This window comes from Dioscorea cayenensis, chromosome 17, assembly GCF_009730915.1.
Source record: "Dioscorea cayenensis subsp. rotundata cultivar TDr96_F1 chromosome 17, TDr96_F1_v2_PseudoChromosome.rev07_lg8_w22 25.fasta, whole genome shotgun sequence".
NCBI lineage: Eukaryota > Viridiplantae > Streptophyta > Magnoliopsida > Dioscoreales > Dioscoreaceae > Dioscorea > Dioscorea cayenensis.
This window is the reverse complement of record NC_052487.1, coordinates 20,909,693-20,929,244: the sequence shown is the minus strand read 5'-3', so window position 1 is coordinate 20,929,244 and position 19,552 is coordinate 20,909,693. Positions and strand designations below refer to the sequence as shown.

Genomic DNA, 19,552 nt, shown 5'->3' with positions numbered 1-19,552 from the left:
CCTAAACAGTAACGAGTACCTTCACATTCTTTTAGTCCTGAATAGATGCAAAAAAAAATTCACAAACATTGCCAATAGAATTTTAAACTGAGAATACATTGCTTGGAAGGAAAGCACTTACGTTGGAGCTCTGCGAGTGCAGCATGCCCATAGTCCCGGACGGTCCAGGCAAGTAGGCTGGTAACAAGGAACATGAGGCCATACACATATCTGGCCATAGAGGGGTTTGGCCCAGTGCAAAACTGAGTGCAGCATGATTCCTCCATGAAGTTGTTGTACCTCTCTCTGGTGCTTGCACCCTCAATGTCCATTTCATTGTGTGTCATTACACGTAATGCGAAGATCCAAAAAAGTGTAAACTTCGTTCCTACAATGCAACACAAACTTAATTCATGAATATTGTGATTGATACAGCAAAAATGGAGACAACACAATATTCTGCCCATGATAGGGAAGCGTTCAATTCGTTAAAATTACAAGCAAAAATAGCATATTACAAGCCAAACATAGAAAATATGTATATCTTTATAAATCTCTTGATTGAATGTACACAACCTACAACACCTACATTGCCAAAAAGAAATTCTTTCTGAAACACCCCGTTGCCATGTACCGTTGTTGGATGTGTCCAACCATGGTTTATACCTTTTTGTGATGTGATATCAATAAAACAAATCTCTCAGGGGAAGTTTAGAATTTCACTGTATATGTGTATGTAGTCACACAACCATATACCTACAGCAATGAGAGCACATACCAAGTAACGTGATGCGCAAACTGAGAGTACTGAGGTATCAGGAGATGGTTAAAGGATGACAAAGTCACAAAACAAAGAATTCCATGGCCCTTCATAAAGTCTCAGACATTCCCCTCAATACAATTATACAAAGACCGGATCAACCTGAAGTAGTTGCCACGGTTAGAAGCAGTTCCCTGTGACCTTAATTTCAGGCCCACCGTCTATCTATCTATCCATTACATTAAGCAAATTTAGAGAATTTTTTTTTTTCTAAGTTCTCTGTGACCTTATTAATTTCAGGCCCACCATCTATTTGATTCTATCCATTACATAAGCAAAATTAGAGAGAGAGAAAAAAAAAATTTAAAAAAAATGAGAATTAACATTTTGACCCACTTTCAAACTTTTGAGATTTTTAAAACTAATAAAATAAAACCAATAACAGTAATAAGCAGTGGGATGACAGAATTTATTTTTAATATTTTTAGAAAATTAGGATCAACATTTTTTTTTACTTGTTTTCATATTATTGGATTTTAAAATAATAAAATCAAATCAAATAATAAAGTAAAATCATTTATAGGTACTGAGGTGAAATGGTCATTAACAAGAAATGAGATGGAGTCCATTAATTTTATTCTCTCCGTTTGATATTAACTATTACATTTAAGTTTTGCACTAATATTAAAACTATCATTAAAATTTTTAAAATTTTTTTAAAAAATTATAATAAGACATTATTCCTATTAATACACGAACCTGTCTTTATTTGAAACAAAAAATAAAATTAGATAATTAATGCATATAAAATTTTTAAAAATTATAAATAATATGAAACAGAGAGTAGAGATCAAGAAAAGAAATTATTCCAGTGCAACCCTCTCTATGGACTACATGGCAAAAAGGAAAACACTACAGACTACAGTATTATGAAAAATAAATAAATATAAAAATGCTACGCACTGGATCTAATGCCTGCAACCCAGATCATTCCGTTACTAATAATAATAATAATAATAATAATAATAATAATAATAATAATACGGCATTTCAAGTTTATATCCCAGTCCCTGTTCATTTAAAACAAAATAGAAATAAAAAAATGGCAATAAAAAGCAATCGAAGTATTTAGATGATCAACCACATCGATAAAGAATAAGAAAAAACATCAATGCAAACCACTCGAAGGATTTATTTCCAAGAATCAAAGAAACCATAAATGCAAATAGGCAAAAGTCACTCAATTCTTCATCGAGATCTCATAAAAGAGAAACAAAAAATTCACCTCTGTTTCTTAAACTCCCGATCGATAAGCCTCGTTGAAGCTGATATATCCTCTAGATCAGAACAGAATGAGAGCTCTGTTCCATTCCCAGCAGAAATACACAAGAAAAAACATATTCAAACTCTAAAACAAATAAACTACTCTGAATTCTCTTCAGATCTTAAGAAAAAAAACAAAACAAACGACAAAGAGTTCACCTCCGATCGTGGCCAGTTCCCGATCCGCAAGTTCACGCTGATGCTTCCCCTCCTCCTCCTCCGAGCTCCTGCAATGGCCGCAGAGAGAGGGAAAACATATTCAAACCCTAAGAAAAACACACTATTCTGAATCCACTCCCGATCTTAAAGAAAAAGAAACAAGCAAAAGAGTTCACCTCCGATGGTACCAGTTCTCGATTCTTTCCCACCTCCAACGAGCTCCTTCAACCGGAATGACGGTGATCTCACTACCGATCGTCACCGATGCTCCTCTTCCTTCCAGCTCCTCCAATGGCAACAGAGATATATAAGAACAACAGATTCAAACCCTAGAACAAATACCTCTTCTGAATTCTCCCCAGATCCTTAGAAGAAGATACACCGCCCCAAAAGAGCTCACCACCGATCGCATCCACCCTCGATCCCCCGTTTCACTGTTGCTTCTCCTCCTCCTCGTAGCTCCTCCAATGGCGGTCGATCGAGAGAGAGAGAGAGAAGAGCAGGGAATGAAGGTAATCTTGCTTCCTTTTCCCGCCTAATGCTTTCCTTGGCGGTGGATTCGTATCTTCTTGAGGAGGCTATATATATATATATATATAATCATTATTGGTGATCATTGATCCTTCATGATTAGCAAATCACAGCCGTTGATATCGTAAAGGCAAAAACAGACCCCTAGTTGTACGCTAGTGAGGAACCGTATCATCAGGACCGTTGACAACGTGGATGAATGGATGGTCAAGATGAGAGATTATAATGAAATGAGAGCACGCAGTGTGTGCTTGCAAGGGATATCAACCAAAATGCTTTGCTTCTTTTGTGCACTTCGGCCGGTTGTCTAACATACGCTACACGCCAAGTTAAGAGCAACACTTCGCGCATGAACTTTGATGGTTTCACCTAAGAATAGCATAGATATGTATAAGTTTCAGCAGAACAAGTGAAAATTAAGCCGCACAAATGAGAATAGAACTGTACTATAACTCAGTTACCAATAAATCATGTGGTTGTGAATTTTGAAAGTTTTCACATAATTCACAAAAAGCCAATAGAGTATAGAATATCAATTATTGAGTTAGAATTAATTTGGTAGAATTTTTAATCCACATTTAAATATGTTAAGTCAAATATGATCATTTTTAACAAATACTTAATAAGCTTAACATGATGCGTGTCTCATAATATATATATATATATATATTTTTTGACAAATTAGCGACAAACACCTTTTTATATAAAAAACCAAAAAGGATTTTTTAAATTTTTAATTTTCTTGAAGTGCCTTGGACCAAGCACTATGAAACTTTACTAAAGAAGAGAGAAAGAGAGAAAGAGAGAGAGAGAGAGAGAGAGAGAGAGAGAGAGAGAAAAGAAAAAGGTATTAAAGGAAGCAATGATTTGAGAAGTGTTTTGGTTACAATCATGTTGAAGGCTCATGCAATAAAAAAAAAATAAACCCTTTGCACAATTTGATGTTTATAAGTTAGCAAGAGTTGGTGATTGCGTCCAAAGAGAGAGGGCTGGCAAAGACTAAAGAGAAGCTCAGCAAAAGCTATGGAATCTAAATAACTTTAGCACCATAACCACCAAAACTAAAGCAAAGTATATGTGCATGTTTTTCAGTCTTTATGCAGGCTTTAGTAGTGGCTCTAAACCAAAAGTTGAATTGAAGAACTGAAAGAGAAATAAAATTAAATTTCACACAACTCTAATAACAAGGAATCTTCACAATTTTTGTGATTCAACAAGGCTTTATGATGGGGAAAGAAACCTGAGAAATCTGGCAGAGTGATGACATTATACCTGTAAAATTGACCAGATCACTCAATTAAACAAGTTGAAATGAAGAACTGAAAGAGAAATAAAATTAAAATTCACACACTCTAATAACAACAAATATTCACAATTTTTGAGATACAACATGGCTTTATGATAGGGAAAGAAACCTGAGAAATCTGGCAGAGTGATGACATTATTATACCTGTAAAATTGACCAGATTGAAAATTCATGGCGTGAAGCAAGAAATTCAAATTTGACTCATGACATGGCAAAAGCTGTAAATCTGGAATCTAATATCAAAATGTTGGCAGAGCGTGTTGAAACATAGATCATCCGTCAACAACTCACAAATGTACCACAAAACAAAGAAAACTAGATACTTTGATAAATTGAACATCACCACAACTCAACCTAACTTAATCAATGTAAAAGCTAATCTGAATCATATCAAGATCCAATATTAGTCTAAAACATCAGAAAAATGAGAGTTTTCAGTCTCAAGTGTGTAATGCCCTGGTCAATTAGAATTGTCAGAATATGGAAATAACTAACGAAAGATTGATACATACCATGGTATTCATATCAAAAGAAGCCATACCTGCATTAATCAACCATGATATTATTCACAAAAATTAAGCTATCCTTTCGTCAGAATAAGAGGTATGCAAGCAAGAAATACTTGTGCTAATGTAATACACTTTGCTAAAAGAAGAAAGTTCGGCAAAGTTTTCATTTAATGCTTAATTATCATCCAGATCATTTCCCACTCATACAAGTATGGTTAATAATGCCCCAAATAAAGGATAAGCTCACTAAAGAAGGCATTTCCGCTAATGCAGATGTACCCTAATTCTAACGCATCAGATAGTATGGACCAACAACATGCCAAAAACGTTGGATGACTATAGCTTGATGACCGGCAGGTAATATATATAACCCCAGATCCTTCTTGAAGACGGTACAGAAAAAGCGGCGGATAAAACTAGAATGAAACGGCCCCCAAACCTACCAGGCTATGAAGAGAAGAAAAAAGAGGGCAGTCAAGATGTCCCTTTTCAGTAAGCACCAGAACCAGCAAGAGTGATTTTAATCATCAGAGGCCTTCGGGGAGTTTTCAGGTGTCTTCAGAATAGCGGTTTCAGCTTTCTTTCCTTTATGTGCTGCTACAATTCCCCGGAATTCTTCCACAAAAGAAGCATCCTTGAATTTCAGAGCAAATGTAGAAAGCCCATCTTTCCCTTCGCCAGCACTATTGATACAAGCAAAAGTAATGCCTTTCTTCTCCATATTTGTTAGTGACATGTCCGGGTACAAGCTAGCGTTCAAGATCAACCGATAGTTTCCTCGAGCCCTCATTATGAGCCTCGCTTTCTCTAATCCTGACACAGAGACATTCACTTTAAGTTCACCCTTACCCCTTTCCTTCCAGCCTCCATCTAAATACTCATACAATATCGCATCGGCAGTAAACACAGCTTTCTCATTCTCTTCCCCCGTCTCAATGGGCACTTCTGGCATAGAAGTGATACCACTAGTTCCACTCTTAGCAGCACCAGCACCAGTAGATCCAAATAGTTGAAAGGAAGATTTTTCATTGTTAGAATTCCCAATGCCGAAAGAAGGAAAAGTTGAAGTTTCACTATTAACCCCAAAAATAGAACCAGAATTTCCACCAAATGTAGTAGATCCATCCTTGGAATTTGAGCCAAACGAAAAGGAAGAGCTTGAGAACCCTGTTCCTGCAAGTCCTGTGAATGCATTTTGGCTGCTAGACAACTGCTGAAATGAACTCAGGTGTGCAGCTGGTCCAGATTTTTCTTCCAGGTTGCTTTCTGGCTTCTCTTTTTCAGTTTCTACTGTAACTGCCTTCTTACTTTCCTCTGCAGCCTCATGGCTAGATTCTTTGCCTTCTTTCCCAGGAGTTGTTTCTTTAGCTTTGGCATCAGTATATTCCCCTCCATTCTCTACAGTTTTATCCCCTTCTGTCTCATCATCTGCATTGCTTTTCACCTTTTCTTCAGCCACAGATACATTAGTATCAGTAACATCATCAGCTTTCTTTCCATTTTCTTCCGTTGCAGTAGCTTCTTTGTCAGAAGTTTCATTTCCAATTTGCTCACTGTCTCCAGATTTCCCAGTGTCTCCAGGTGTAACTTCAGCAGATTGGGACTGGACATCAGTGCTGGAAGTTTTTGCAACAGCATCAGTTGGGTTAACCAAGCAGATTCCCGCAAAAGGGTTCGATGAAGAACCTGTTGATGATTGGCTTCGTTTGACCTTAACTATTCTTCTTGTTGCTAATACCTCATCACTGGCTCTCTGAAAAGTCCCTATTTCTGACTCAGGTACATCATCATCATCAAGAGTGGGATCATCTTTTGAGATTTGTCTCCCAGCAACTCTCTTCTTAGTTGCAGGTATGGCATTTTCCGCATCCGCCATTCAGATGGAATTGAACTTATAATATTCTGGTAATAATAGCCAAAGATATGTATATCTCTGCAATAAAGATAATCACCAAGCACCTCAGGTTACATAGAAACATGCAATAGATATCCCAACAACTTCAGACAGATAACAAAACAAGTGAAATGAGCAGGAGGAGAATTTCTGGTAATAGCAACATAACCACAAGTAGGAAATATTTTGTTAAATAGGTGCCTTAAACATCATTAGCACCTTTAATTTGCTTGACCTCCATTGTGTTAAACAAAAAACTTCCAATGATCATTAGCTACAGCCAATCAATCACCATTTGCCATCACCAATTGGCAGAAGGCTTTGCACTAAGAACAAAAGGATAATAAAATATTGTGTGAGAAATTGAACAGATATGACATGCCATCTGTTGGGACAGTTCTATATTTAGACAAGAACTCCATTGGCTCATTGGAAGAAACATACAGACATCAATAGAGATGAGACACAACTAACGAATAAAACCCATAACACGATAAGAATCATATCCATCATCAACTAGCAAAGCAGCGCATAATAAAACCAGTTTAAAAAATTTGGCATATATCGCATGCTTCTTGTTTAATTCGGTACAAAAAGCCTCTACAAAGGGGGCAACTCTCCCCCAATACAACAAGACCTCACAAAGGAGAAATCCCAAAAGCCCTTGGCACAAGTGACAAGGTAGTTACCCCTCCATTTGTGAGGTCTTCCATTCCAGCCTTTGTGCTTGCAGATTATAATAATTTATTTCCAAGCCTCGAACTCCTTTATCTAATACTATGATCTTTTCAGCATGCGAAAACTAATTTACACCACTGATTGATTAAAAGAAAAAAAAAGTTCAATTTAAATCATCAAAAATCTTTACAGAACTAATCAATATCAAGCAAATCAAAAGAAAAAAAAACTCTAGCTATAAATAACTTTAGAGAAGACCTTCAATTCCTTGCACCTCCGATCTAACAAGAAAAACAGATTCCCCAAAATCACAATCGCAAAGAAAAACAAAACCCTAAGGGCTAATCCTCATCCAAGATGCAAAACTGATTCACATAAGACAACAAAAACCTTAAAATAACTCAAAAAAAAAACTGAGAACAGTGAAAAAAAATGCGGGGTTTTCCCTAAATTCGTGCAAGTCTATCAATCAAGAACAGCATCGAAAGATAAATCACGAAAAATGGCATCAAAATAGATGAAAAATTACCCCAAAACAGGGAGCAAATGGCTGCGATTAGGGATTAGGTTTCCAATGTCTCCTCTTCTTGGGGCTGCCGCAAGAGAGAACGAAGAGGGGGCCAGAGAAGCGAGATGAAATCGCGAGCAAGACTGATGGGGGCTGGGAAGAGAGGGACCAAAGCCAATTGTTTTTGCCCTTGTCCACGTGGATGAATCCTTACCGTCTATTTACCATCATATCTTGATCAGATGCTCGTTAGTTGCGTGAGTATGCCGACTGGCTCACAGCCGTTGGATTGCCTCGTGATGTAATTCTTGTCTAAATTATTTGATCCGATATTGGGCCTAATTGAACTGAGCCCAATTTCTCAGGCCCAAAAAAGAAATAGTAAATATTTATTTTATTTCAGTTGTGTTATTCACATAATTTATCTATATTTATTAATAATAAAAAATGTCAATATACTTTTGATTTGGATACTATTTATCAATATATATATATATAAGTAAGGGCTGCTCCTTAGTTTCAATATATGTAGAATAACTAACTCAATATAGTTATAAAGGAGAGAAAATAAAATAAAATTCAAAAGTTCTTCTTCCTAGTGGATATTAAATGTTATTTAAACTTGAGATTAATTGAATAATTTTTTGTAAATATTTTTTCCACACATTTTTAAAAAAAAATAAAATTTTGAGGTCCATGTGTAGCTAGTTTTTGTGGCCAAGCCCATCACAACCCATGAGCTTCATTCATGGCCCACTAGTTTCAATGCATTTGATCTTATGTGTGTTGTTATTTTATTAAATTTTAATTTTAGAAAACTAAAATAATTGTTTCAAGTAATTACAAAAAAAAAAATCTGAAATTTTAATCAATAAAATAGTTGCAACATTATAAAAAAATAAAGTAAAGTAAAGCTTTATTGCAAGAAATTCAAAGATAGTGAGAATGAACAATTAATTGGATCTCATTCTCACTTAATTAAATGTTACTAATAAAGAGATGGGATGGTTGTTTATTGTGCAAAACTTTACCAAATTATGAATTGAATCACTAATAAAAAAGTTTTCTATCAAATCTCATTTAACACAATGCAAGAATGTTGGGATTTCAATCACTTTAAAATGCTTGCCAAGCCTTGTTGTACCCTTTCTTGTATTAATATATAACTTTATTTTATTGCCTTTCTTCAAGAATCTCTTGGTGTACATAAAACTTTAATATATTTTAAAAAAAATTAATATAAACTTAATCAGAAGTTTATCAGATTTTGAGATAGATCAGTACATCAGTTTTCATGTTTATGATTTAGCAAAAAATTGTAGTCTAATAACTATTTTTTAAGAACTCTAATTTAAATTTAATCATAGCTCAATTACACTTTGGTTGGGAATATGTTTAAAATTAATTGATATGTTTTTCTTCCAATTTTTATAATTAAATTATGTAAGCTTCAATTACAATTATTGATTAATTAAAAATTAAGAGAAACATAATTAATTCAAGTCTACCATGAATATTATACTTACAAAGCATAAAAGAATAATTGTTTGGTGCAACTTTGACAAAAGTTCTTGACATAAACTTTATTTCATATAAATAATTTTAAGTTATCCAATAAAAGTTTAGAGGCATGGTATGAACAATGAAACAACCATTTCTCTAACAATGTATTCATTTTTATAAGAAGGGATTCAAGGAGTTTAGAGTAAACTTCTTATCTTAGAACATAGGCACTAATAAATTATTAAAAAAATAAATAAATAAATAAATTGACATTCCACATTGTCTATGCTTGATGTCAACTCTTTTGGAAGATGACTAATTCTCAATGAGGATTAGTAATACAACAAGTTTATATTAATCCATCTGTTCATATTATTTGTTACAATATATTGGATAAATTATGCATACATTGTACCTAAGTGTATCTTAAAAAAAAAAAAACTTAGGCATAATGTAGCTCCACTTGTTTTATCTCTAATAATGTTCATAAACTAAACTTAAATGTAGAATTGAGACTTACTTTTGAAGTTTAAATACCTACAAATATAATCAAATGCACTTTATATAAAAGTGTTTTCCAATTTTTTTTATATTTCCATTTGTTCAATTTATATATAAAAAAAAACATACATCAAGTTTTTCTCTGTTTGAAATATCAATATAATTTAAAGTACAATATTATAACTCAACATTTTAATTTAAGTCCAATTTTGATATAAATTAAGATACAAACATCTATCGGAAGGCTCGATACAAAAACTAAACTTGCCTGGATTAAATCTTCTAATAAAAATTATTACAAATTTAGATTAGTTCACCTAGAGTTAAAATTAATAAATTTTAAAAATATATAATTAATATATAAAACAATTATTTTTTAAGTCTTTAATCCATTGATTTTCTAAGAATCACATGTTTTAAACCAATCTAAAATGAGATACTAACACTTTTTCGATTGGATTTGTTTTTTTATACATAAAAATTTAAACTCAGAATCATTTAACCGGTCCAAATCTTTACCTTTTAAATCGATCATTTTTGGTGTATCATAATTGATCTTCATCATGACATATCCAAATACTAAGCTTGAAAGAGATATTTTAAAACCAATTAAAATTGGAAAGAAAACAAAAATAAAAGCATAAAAATGGAGTTGCATGGAAGATAGGGCGATGACCTAAATGCCAAGTCAATAAAAGAAGCACATCTCACATGGGAGAAGAAAAAGTAAGCTAAAATGAGAATAAATGCAAACATTTTATAACAATGTCATTAAAACCAGTGGGGCTTTATCCACCCTGGCGGTAGTTGCCACCTTCGTCCTTCCAATAGAATCGTCGGCAAAGTTCACTTCAAACACACAGTTATATTATTACTAATGTTTTTATTATTAATTTGGTTTTATTTTCGTTTTTTATTTTTATTTTTCGACAAATAGATTTTAAACGCCATAAAAGAAATGAATGACGTGTACAGATGTGAAGGTGAAGCTCAGGCTTCATTAGTCAGATGTTGTTTGTCTCTGTATGTGAGTTTGTTGTTGTGTTGTTATGGTGTTTTGGTTGTTTTTTTTTCTATTTTATTAGTCGATATTATTTCTGATGAAATGTTTATTTTGTGAGGTCTGTGTTTTGTTTGTTTTTCTTTAATGCTATTTGAGTGATAAAAAAATATATCAACAATCACTTAGGCTCTCATTATATATATATATATATATATATATATATATATATATTAAAAGTTCGATCTTAGATTTTTTTTTTACAAATAACATACATAAGGAATTCAGTATCGGTCAAAAAGCTGTTGGGCATTATTGTTTTTTTCTATGAATGTATATGTTAAACTTTAAATATATAAAATAAATAAAGGAAATAACATATTTGTAAGACATGAAAATAATTTAAAAAATATAATGTAAAAATTAAATTAGTAGATATTTGTAATTATATTTGCGGACCATTAGATTTGTTTATTAGATTTCTTCATTCATGCATGGGCCACTGCCATTAATACTCACGGCCAACTTTCTCTATACTTAAAGTACATAGATGAACTATTAGAGATCCATTGCAAGATATCCATTATAATAATAATAATAATAATTATTATTATTATTACTATTTCTTTGTTATTTATAATCTTATTTATATTATTTAGGAATCTTGATAGTACTAGTATTATTAAGCATGAACAAAGCTTTGTTAGATGAGGTTGATTGTATCTAAAAAGATAACCGACAAGACTGATATTTGCATGGAAATGAATGCTGAGTGGTTTTAAAAGTTATATTCTTTCATGAAGTAGTGTTAATTTTTAAATTTTTATTCCCTCAAAATTGAAATCAGTTAAAAAAAAAAATTGTTGTGGTGAGAGATGGATTTAAAAAATATTCAATAAAAACTTTATATAATAATATGTCTATACATAGTTTATCTCAAAACTTAGAAATATAGCAACTATATATATAATATTTTAAAATTAAGATTTTGTTTATAATGATTAAATCTTCAAATATAAAAATAGAGAATTTTGTATATGCCTACGTCAAAATGATTTATCAATATATTTCAATATATACGCACATAAGATTCATATAAAATTATAAAATTTATTTCAAAAATTAGGTTTGTTTAATGAATGGTTATAACTTTAAATAGGAAAATATATAATATATTACCTATAAAAAAAATTAACTCTTCATCAATGATAATGAGCAAGTTTACTCAGTAGAAAATACTTAAAAAAAAAAAAAACAGAGTTCATGCAAGGCTCAATCTCAAGAATTCAGTGGAGCAATTAATAATAAATTTTACCATATTGTAATCAGATTTCCAACATAATTAAGCCACCATAAAGTTATATATATATAAATAAATAAATAAAATAACCCCATGATTTGACTTGAGATGAATAAAGGTAAAAGTGATTAATTAGCATGTGCATAGCTAGATAGTGGAGAGACAAAGCCGCTCATCATGCTTTGAGGTTATATCTATAATTTATATAATAATAATAATAACTTAATAGATATGATCTCCAAGATATACATCCACACTAAAACAACAATAGCTTTCAAAACTAATAGAAAACCATAATAATAATAATAATAATTAAAACAAAATAAAAGAAAAAGAACCATGTCTCCAATGATCCAATCACAAGCACTCTAACTTTCATTCAAAATCAAGTGATGGCAACCAATGATAGGATTCAATTAGGAAGAAAAGAAAAGAAAAGAAAACAATCTAATAGAGTATTCAATGTTTGCATGCTTTTATTCTAATACACTTTGAGAAGCAAAGGCTGGAGATAGAGACATCATGGCTTAATTAGTCAATTAATTTCATATTTCATCCACTAAAATTTATAGCAAACATGACATTGTGACATGAATTAATTGCCAGATACAAGACTGTTATCTCTGACTTGAAAATGAATAAAAAATTAAACTTAATTAATGGTTTGAACATTAGAGTATTATTATTATTATTATTATTATTATGCATAACAATAATGATAGCTAAAACAGCAGAAAACAGCAGAAAAAGAGAGTGGAAGAAGAAGAAGCACAAGCAAAATGATAATGAAATGAAACACAATAGAAAGGAAGAGAGAATGAAGCAAGAAGAAGAAGAAGAAGAATATATGAGTAATAATAAAATCATTCATATTATGATGAAAATGAAAGAAAGAAACAAGGTATAACAAGGAAGGAAGATGATAAATACCACAAAGTTGAACTACTTAAACTTTGAAATCTCAAACTCTATACATTCATTTGTCTGCACCTAAACTGTTCTCTCACTCAAATCTGTCTCTGTCTTCTGTCTGTCTTCTCCCATCCAAATTTATTCACAAATCTCAAATTACCCATAAATTCCAAATCAAATATGAAGAGATATATCCCCTCTAAACATCACTGCCACCTTTCAAGCTCCCACAATTTCATCTCCATTTTTGGGTTTAACAAGAGAAAGTAAAGGATTGGAATGAATGAGAGGATCATGGCACAATGGAGTATTAGATAGAAAGAACAGCAAAGAAGACAAGCAAGCAAACAATGGAGAAAAGGTCTGAACTTTGGTTACAAATGTTAGGCAGGAGGGGATGAACTCTCAAAAGAATCAATAGAAAGGTGGAGGAGGTGGGGACGCGTACGAGATTCCGGTGACCGGAGGTAAGGGGCCTTCGTATACAGGTGGAGGAGGTGGTGGGGTTTCACAGGGCAATGGAGAAGGTGGTGGTGGTGGTGGTGATGAGTAGATGTTTGGTGGTGGAGGAGAAGGTGAAGGAGGAGGAGGTGAGTAGTAATGATAAGGTGGGGATGGTGGTGGAGGGGATGGTGATGGTGGTGGTTTGTAAATGGGTGGTGGTGGAGATGGAGATGGGGAAGGAGGAGGTGGGGGTTCTATGCATGGAGGTGGGGGAGGAGGAGGAGGAGGTGAGCTTGGTGGAGGTGGTGGAGGAGAGTAAACTGGTGGTGGTGGAGGTGGAGGAGAGAGGTATGGGTAAACGGGAGGTGGAGGGGAGTGTGGTGGAGGAGGTGGTGGAGAAGGTGAAGGTGGCGGAGGAGAAGGAGAAGGCGGCGGCGGAGAATAATAATGATAGGGAGGAGGCGGTGAGTGGATGGGAGGAGGGGAAAAATAGAGGAGGTGGAGGTGGTGGTGATGGTGGTGGTGATCGGACGCAGTAAGGCGGCGATGGCGATGGTGGCGGAGGTGATGGTGGTGGTGGAGATGGAGGTGGGGGCGATGGTGGCGGAGGAGATGGAGGGGGCGGTGATGGAGATGGAGGTGGTGGTGATGGTGGTGGTGGAGAAGGAGGTGGTGGTGATGGTGGCGGAGGAGAAGGAGATGGAGGAGGAGGCGAGGGTGGTGGCGGAGGAGAAGGAGATGGAGGGGGAGGCGATGGTGGCGGAGGAGAAGGAGATGGAGGAGGAGGTGATGGTGGCGGAGGAGGAGGGGGTAAGATGACCGGCGGAGGGGGAGAAGGAGGAGGAGGAGGAGGGAGACTAGGAACGAAAGGAGCGCATCTGAAGGAGTTGCAATCCACCGGGTGAGACAAGAAAGACTTACATTTGTCGGCGGACCTCTGGGCTGGGCGGCCAGGCAAGCAGTTCCGGCGATCGTCGAAGGACGGCACGGCCAAACACTGCGGTGGTTCACCTGTGAAGAAGTTGTAAGAATAGGTGAAGTTCTTGAGGTGTGGGAGCTCACAGATGGACTTAGGAATGGTGCCAGAGAGCAAGTTGTGAGCGACGTCGAGCTGCTCTAAGCTCACTAATCCTCCGAGGGAGTCCGGCAATGGTCCGACTAGTTTGTTGAAGCTGACGTCGAAGACGGTGAGGTTCTTCAACCGGCCGATCTCCGGCGGGAAGCAAGAACTCAAACCATTGTTCAATAGAAGGATCTCGTTGAGCCTTGACATGTTGCCGATGCTGGAAGGGACGCAGCCGTGGAAGTGGTTGTTGGCGACGACGATGACGGAGACCGGTGAGTTGCCGAAGTTGTCAGGAAGGTCAAACACAAACCGATTGTTATTGATGAAAATGGCGTCGAGATCCTTGTCAAACAACTCCTTTGGCACCGTTCCTTCGAACTCATTGAACCTGAGATCCAAAAACTTGAGAGACGGTAGCCGGAGAACAACGCCGGGAAACTTTCCGGCGAACCGATTGTTACTCAGATCAAGCTCAAACAAAAGCTTCAACTTTTCGAACTTATGAGGAATAATGCCACAAAACCGGTTAGAATTAATGTGAAACAAAGTGAGATCCGTGAGAAGACCAAGCTCTTCAGGGAGATAACCGGCAATGTCGCCGTGATTAAGGTCGATGCCGGCGACGACGAAAAGGGAAGAGTTTGAAGGGAGAAAAGCACAGTAGACACCAGTATAGTTGCAAACGCCGGGGCCAACCCAGTCGCCGGTGAGGTTCAAAGGGTCGGAGAAGATGGCGAGTTTCCATGCTTGAAGAGCGATGTAAGCGTTGCGCTGGTTCTCGTTTGGGAAGTGGAAGTAAGGTGGCACTGTCACAGCTTCGCCGCGGTCGCTGAACTCGTCGTTGTAGGATAGGAGTTGGCGCCGGCGAATGCGAGCCGCGTCGGCATCGGAGAGCCCAGTGCTGGAGAATGCACTACACGACAAAAGTAGGAATGAAAGAAGAAGTAGAAGAACAAGTATCCAAGGTAAGCCTTTTGCCTTCATCTCATCCTCAGTTGAGGCAAATGAGAGAAGCAAATCAGATAAGAGATGAAAAGAAGAAGAAGAAGAACAAGAGAGAGATAATAAGAGGAGAGAAGGAAACAGGAAAAAGATATCAAGAAAGAGAAACAAGAAAGAGGAGCAGTGCAAGGCAGGACCCTGCTGGTATTTGGTTTCTTGCTTTCTTTCTTTCTATCAGTCTATCTCTCTCTCTCTCTAGAGTGTAGACTGGGAAGAGAGAGGGTTTGTATGGGGATTTATTTGGGAGAATACACCGGCTATTTTGTTTTGTTAAATGTTTTGGGTGGGGGGGTTTATTATTATAATTTCTCAAGCGTGTTTGTTGTGTTGCCACGCGGTGGCGTTTATTGCTTTTTAATTATTTTAATTTTTGTGTGGGGTTAGGGTCGGGTGTTTGGAGAATGCTTAACTAACTTGTTTTGAGTTTTAAATTAGTGTACGATATGGTAGAGTGAACCCGCGGGTGAGTTTAACAAGGGAAGGTTTGTAAGGTTAGACTTTGAATCGTATTCGCTTTGCAAGAAGGCAAGGAAAAAAGGTTTGGTATATTGACTGTTGAAGGTATGGATCCTTTTAAAGTGATGATAATAATAAGTAAGTATTTCTTTTTTATTTCTTTTTCTTTTGCCTTATTTTTAATAAATTAAATATTATATAATTAATTAATTCTTTGTGTGTGTGTGTGTGTGTTTTTTTTCAAAAATTCAAAGCGTTTGGCTGTTTCAGTGGAGAGCCGGTGAAACCGCGGAATAAGTCCAACCTGAAAGGCTTTTACTTTCCGTTGCCGGCCTTGCTTTTTCTTGATCAAATTCCTTAATTACCCTTGAGGGGTATAACTGTCATTTCAGTCATGCATGCATGCATGGAAATGCATGAATGGATATATATGAATGGGATGGTGGTGGGGGGTTATAAAGTGGGGAGATGGGACCCACAGGGAAGGAGGAGAGATGACAGCCGTCGAGCATGTGAGTGGGTCCCACGTGTCACGTCCTGCACGGTTGGATCGTCGGCGCCCTCTCTTTGTTCGTTTGCCGCACCGCGTCCCGTGATAGCAGCTCGCCACGTCACCATCTCATTAACCTTGGTTCTGGAATCACATGGTTCTCGTTCATCGGACGGCGGTGAGCTCTTGTCCTTATGATCCGACGGTTGATGTAATAATATTTCAAATAATCACATTAGAACCAGTAAACGAGTTCATTATCTCTTAATTTTTCTTGTAATTTTAAATTTTTCCATGAAATTATGTTTTAAAAGACCACCAAACTTTTGTAGTGACTAGTGACTCTAATTATTTTCATTCTTAATACTTAATCTTTGAAAATTGGTACTATTTGTCAGATTGAGTAAGGGTTTTTTTATTATGATGCAACTTTAGTTGTTATCAAACATTGCCTGAACTTGATAATTTTATTTATTTTAGAGTTTTTAATTTAATTCAAAAATTAATTGATTCAATTATTTGTAAGCTTTGCTCCAAACAAGGGCTACCTCCACATTAATATGTTTTTTTTATTATTATACATTTGGTGAAAGGAAAACTCACCAAGTTCTCAACTAGATACAATGGCTTGCTAATTATGCATAAACAAATAAATAAATAAATAACCATTGAAGTTTATTTTGTTTTGTGTTTAGTTATATCTAGACTTATTCAAAACGATGTATTGTTTTGCTTTCATTTAATGCAACTTGCAATCAATGTGCCAAGAATGCTGATTCAAAATTTAAATACAAATTTTGGCCTTTTCTTTATATATATATATATATATATGAGTGGATCATAATGTACTTTGAATATAGAACCATATCACGGAAGGAAAATAAAATAAAATAAAATAAACTATATTATGAAAATTCATTGTCAAATTGTCAATGTTTTTAAAACCGGACCGGATAGTGAACCGGTCTCATATTTGGGTCACGGGTCAGTCGGTTCAACCGGATGACCCGTTTTGGTCGGACCGGATGACGTCATAAATAAATAATTATCTTAAATATTATATATATAGAATATATATATACATATAATAACAAACTTTTATTATATTTTTTTAATCATAATTATCTTAAATATTTATTTTAATATCATTATGATTTTTATCAAAAATAGTTGAAGATTCAAATAATTAATCTAGATAAAAGCAACAAATACAATTCCCTAAACCTTTTATTTTTTAATCTATTAATCATAAATGGATGATGATAACTACATAAATTAAACAACTAATTAAATTACTAATTATGTGAGGATGAGACAAGGCATGAAAAAAATTCAAAAACAAAACTAGAACTAAGTATGATTAATTTAATTCTCATATTTGATCATCATTACCATTAAAAATAAAAAGTATAAAAATAAAAATAAATCCTAAATGATCTATACCTCTTAAACAATTTACTAAGTCTCATACTCTAAACTCCAAAGCTCCAAAAATCCAAATAATATTTTCAACAAATCAAGACTCAAAAAAGTATCGTGAAATAAAGAAAAAAAGAGCCCAATTCATGCCCTCAAGTCCTTTCTTTAAAAAAACAAAAACAAAAACAAAAACAAAGAAAAACAAAAGCAAAAACAAAAAAACAAAAAACAAAAACAAAATAAAAATTTGAAAACCGGGTTCCATCCGGTTTTTGGTCCGACCGCCGGTTCACCGGGTTTGGCTGGGCTTTGACCGGGTTCAAAATTCGGTCAACATTAATCTAAAAACCGGATCGGCTATGGGTCGGCTTCGGTTTTTCCGGGTCCGACCGGCCAGTCCGTCCGGTTTTTCAAAAACATGGCAAATTGTCTAACAATCTTTTTCATATTGCATTAATTTATCTGAATATTTAGATATTAGTTTTTTATATCTAACTAAACAACTTACATTTCATATTTTATTATGATCAATAAAATTTTACGGTCATAATTTTAATTTTAATTTTAATCAAGCACAAAATATACTTATATTCAAATCACAGATTTGAGTCATCGATACTTTGTATTAATCACATTCCTTTCTAATTAAATTTATTTAATTATTCATCATTTTCGCTTATCCTCCAATGAAAACATAATGACAATGCATTGCATTCCATTATATAAAATCTCATAATTGAAATCCTAATTCCCCTTATGAAAATGGACCCCAAAAAAAAAGAAAAAATAAAAGGGACCACCAATGAATGACTTAGAACCAATCACCATGGACGGGTCCCACCCAAAATGCCAGCTCAGCAAAAGAACAAGCTCCAACTCCAAGCAAAATGAAGCAAAAAAAGCAAAAGCCCTTCCAAAACGGACAGCAATGCATTTTGCAAGCTGGCTTTCCCTCTTCTCACACCAACCCACGTAATTACATGGGGGCCCATTTAAGTTTGGGCCCATTGGGCTGGGGCCCACATTCCATTCCCCCATCGACCGGTCCTAGCCCAACGACCCGGTTGACCGCACAACGTGCCGGCCCGTCTGGGAGAGGGTATCCACATCCTTTCAACCGCCACGTGTCGGTTAAGTGGGTCCCAGAGCATGTGCTCCCAACGAGGTACGCGCCAAATAGCAGGGAGTTGAGAAACAAAAGCCCATGGGTTCCTCAAGGACGTCATTGAGTAAATGGTCTTTTAGTAAATAATGGCAAGTGGCATGGGTGTTATAGTCTTTTTATATGGGTAGGCGCAATGGTTTTTTAGTAAATAATGGAAAGTGGCATGGGTGTTATAGTCTTTTTATATGGGTAAGATTGGTGGGGAGATCGAGGTGGAGAACATTAATAACGTAATTATGTCCGTTTAATCTTCGAATACGGAAATCGCGGCGATGAATTGGCGTGAATTAAGCTCCGCGGCGCCCGCTTCACGGGATTACATCGCCCTTCATCAAATGCAATGTATGTACGTATGGATGTATGTATGCATGCATGCGTGCATGCATTTGACATCAGATGGTTAAATTTTATTTTTTAAGTTTTAAAATCTTTGGAAAAAAAAAGAATTGTAGAAGCATTGACTCAGTCACTCGGTGTGTTTTACTTTCTTGGTTAATCATTTATAATTAATATTTTACTAATTACTCTTTTTTTTGGTTGTTTTTATTTATCTATTTTAACTAAATTATATTAATTAAGAAGGTTAATTAAAATTAATTGGTAATATAAAATTTATGAAAATTATGTTAATTTTTTAAGATTATTTT

At 35.2% G+C, this 19,552-nt stretch overlaps 3 protein-coding genes across 4 annotated transcripts; all 3 read right to left on the bottom strand.

Annotated features, from left to right (window-relative positions):
- Nucleotides 1-312: 312 nt before the first annotated feature.
- Nucleotides 313-3,034, bottom strand: LOC120281252. Its single transcript, XM_039288122.1, has 6 exons — nt 2,895-3,034; nt 2,622-2,799; nt 2,398-2,507; nt 2,222-2,289; nt 2,025-2,100; nt 313-367 (listed from the first exon to the last, which is right to left on the bottom strand). The coding sequence occupies exons 2-6, from the start codon at nt 2,631-2,633 to the stop codon at nt 313-315; spliced, it is 321 nt and encodes a 106-aa protein (XP_039144056.1). The 5' UTR covers nt 2,634-2,799; nt 2,895-3,034.
- Nucleotides 3,035-4,680: 1,646 nt separating this feature from the next.
- On the bottom strand, nt 4,681-7,814 carry LOC120280559 (nuclear pore complex protein NUP50A-like). Of its 2 annotated transcripts, XM_039287428.1 has the most exons (3): nt 7,669-7,804; nt 6,681-6,787; nt 4,681-6,500 (listed from the first exon to the last, which is right to left on the bottom strand). In XM_039287428.1, the coding sequence occupies exon 3, from the start codon at nt 6,441-6,443 to the stop codon at nt 5,088-5,090; it is 1,356 nt and encodes a 451-aa protein (XP_039143362.1). In that variant the 5' UTR covers nt 6,444-6,500; nt 6,681-6,787; nt 7,669-7,804; the 3' UTR covers nt 4,681-5,087. The 2 variants fall into 2 exon arrangements, with proteins under 2 accessions (XP_039143362.1, XP_039143360.1); XM_039287426.1 differs by lacking the exon at nt 6,681-6,787 and having other exon boundaries at nt 7,669-7,814.
- Nucleotides 7,815-13,107: 5,293 nt separating this feature from the next.
- On the bottom strand, nt 13,108-15,656 carry LOC120280589 (leucine-rich repeat extensin-like protein 3). The gene is given in 2 exon segments (XM_039287461.1): nt 13,108-13,796; nt 13,798-15,656. Coding segments are annotated over 2 exon segments (2,079 nt in total). The 5' UTR covers nt 15,358-15,656; the 3' UTR covers nt 13,108-13,277.
- Between the last annotated feature and the right edge of the window lie 3,896 nt (nt 15,657-19,552).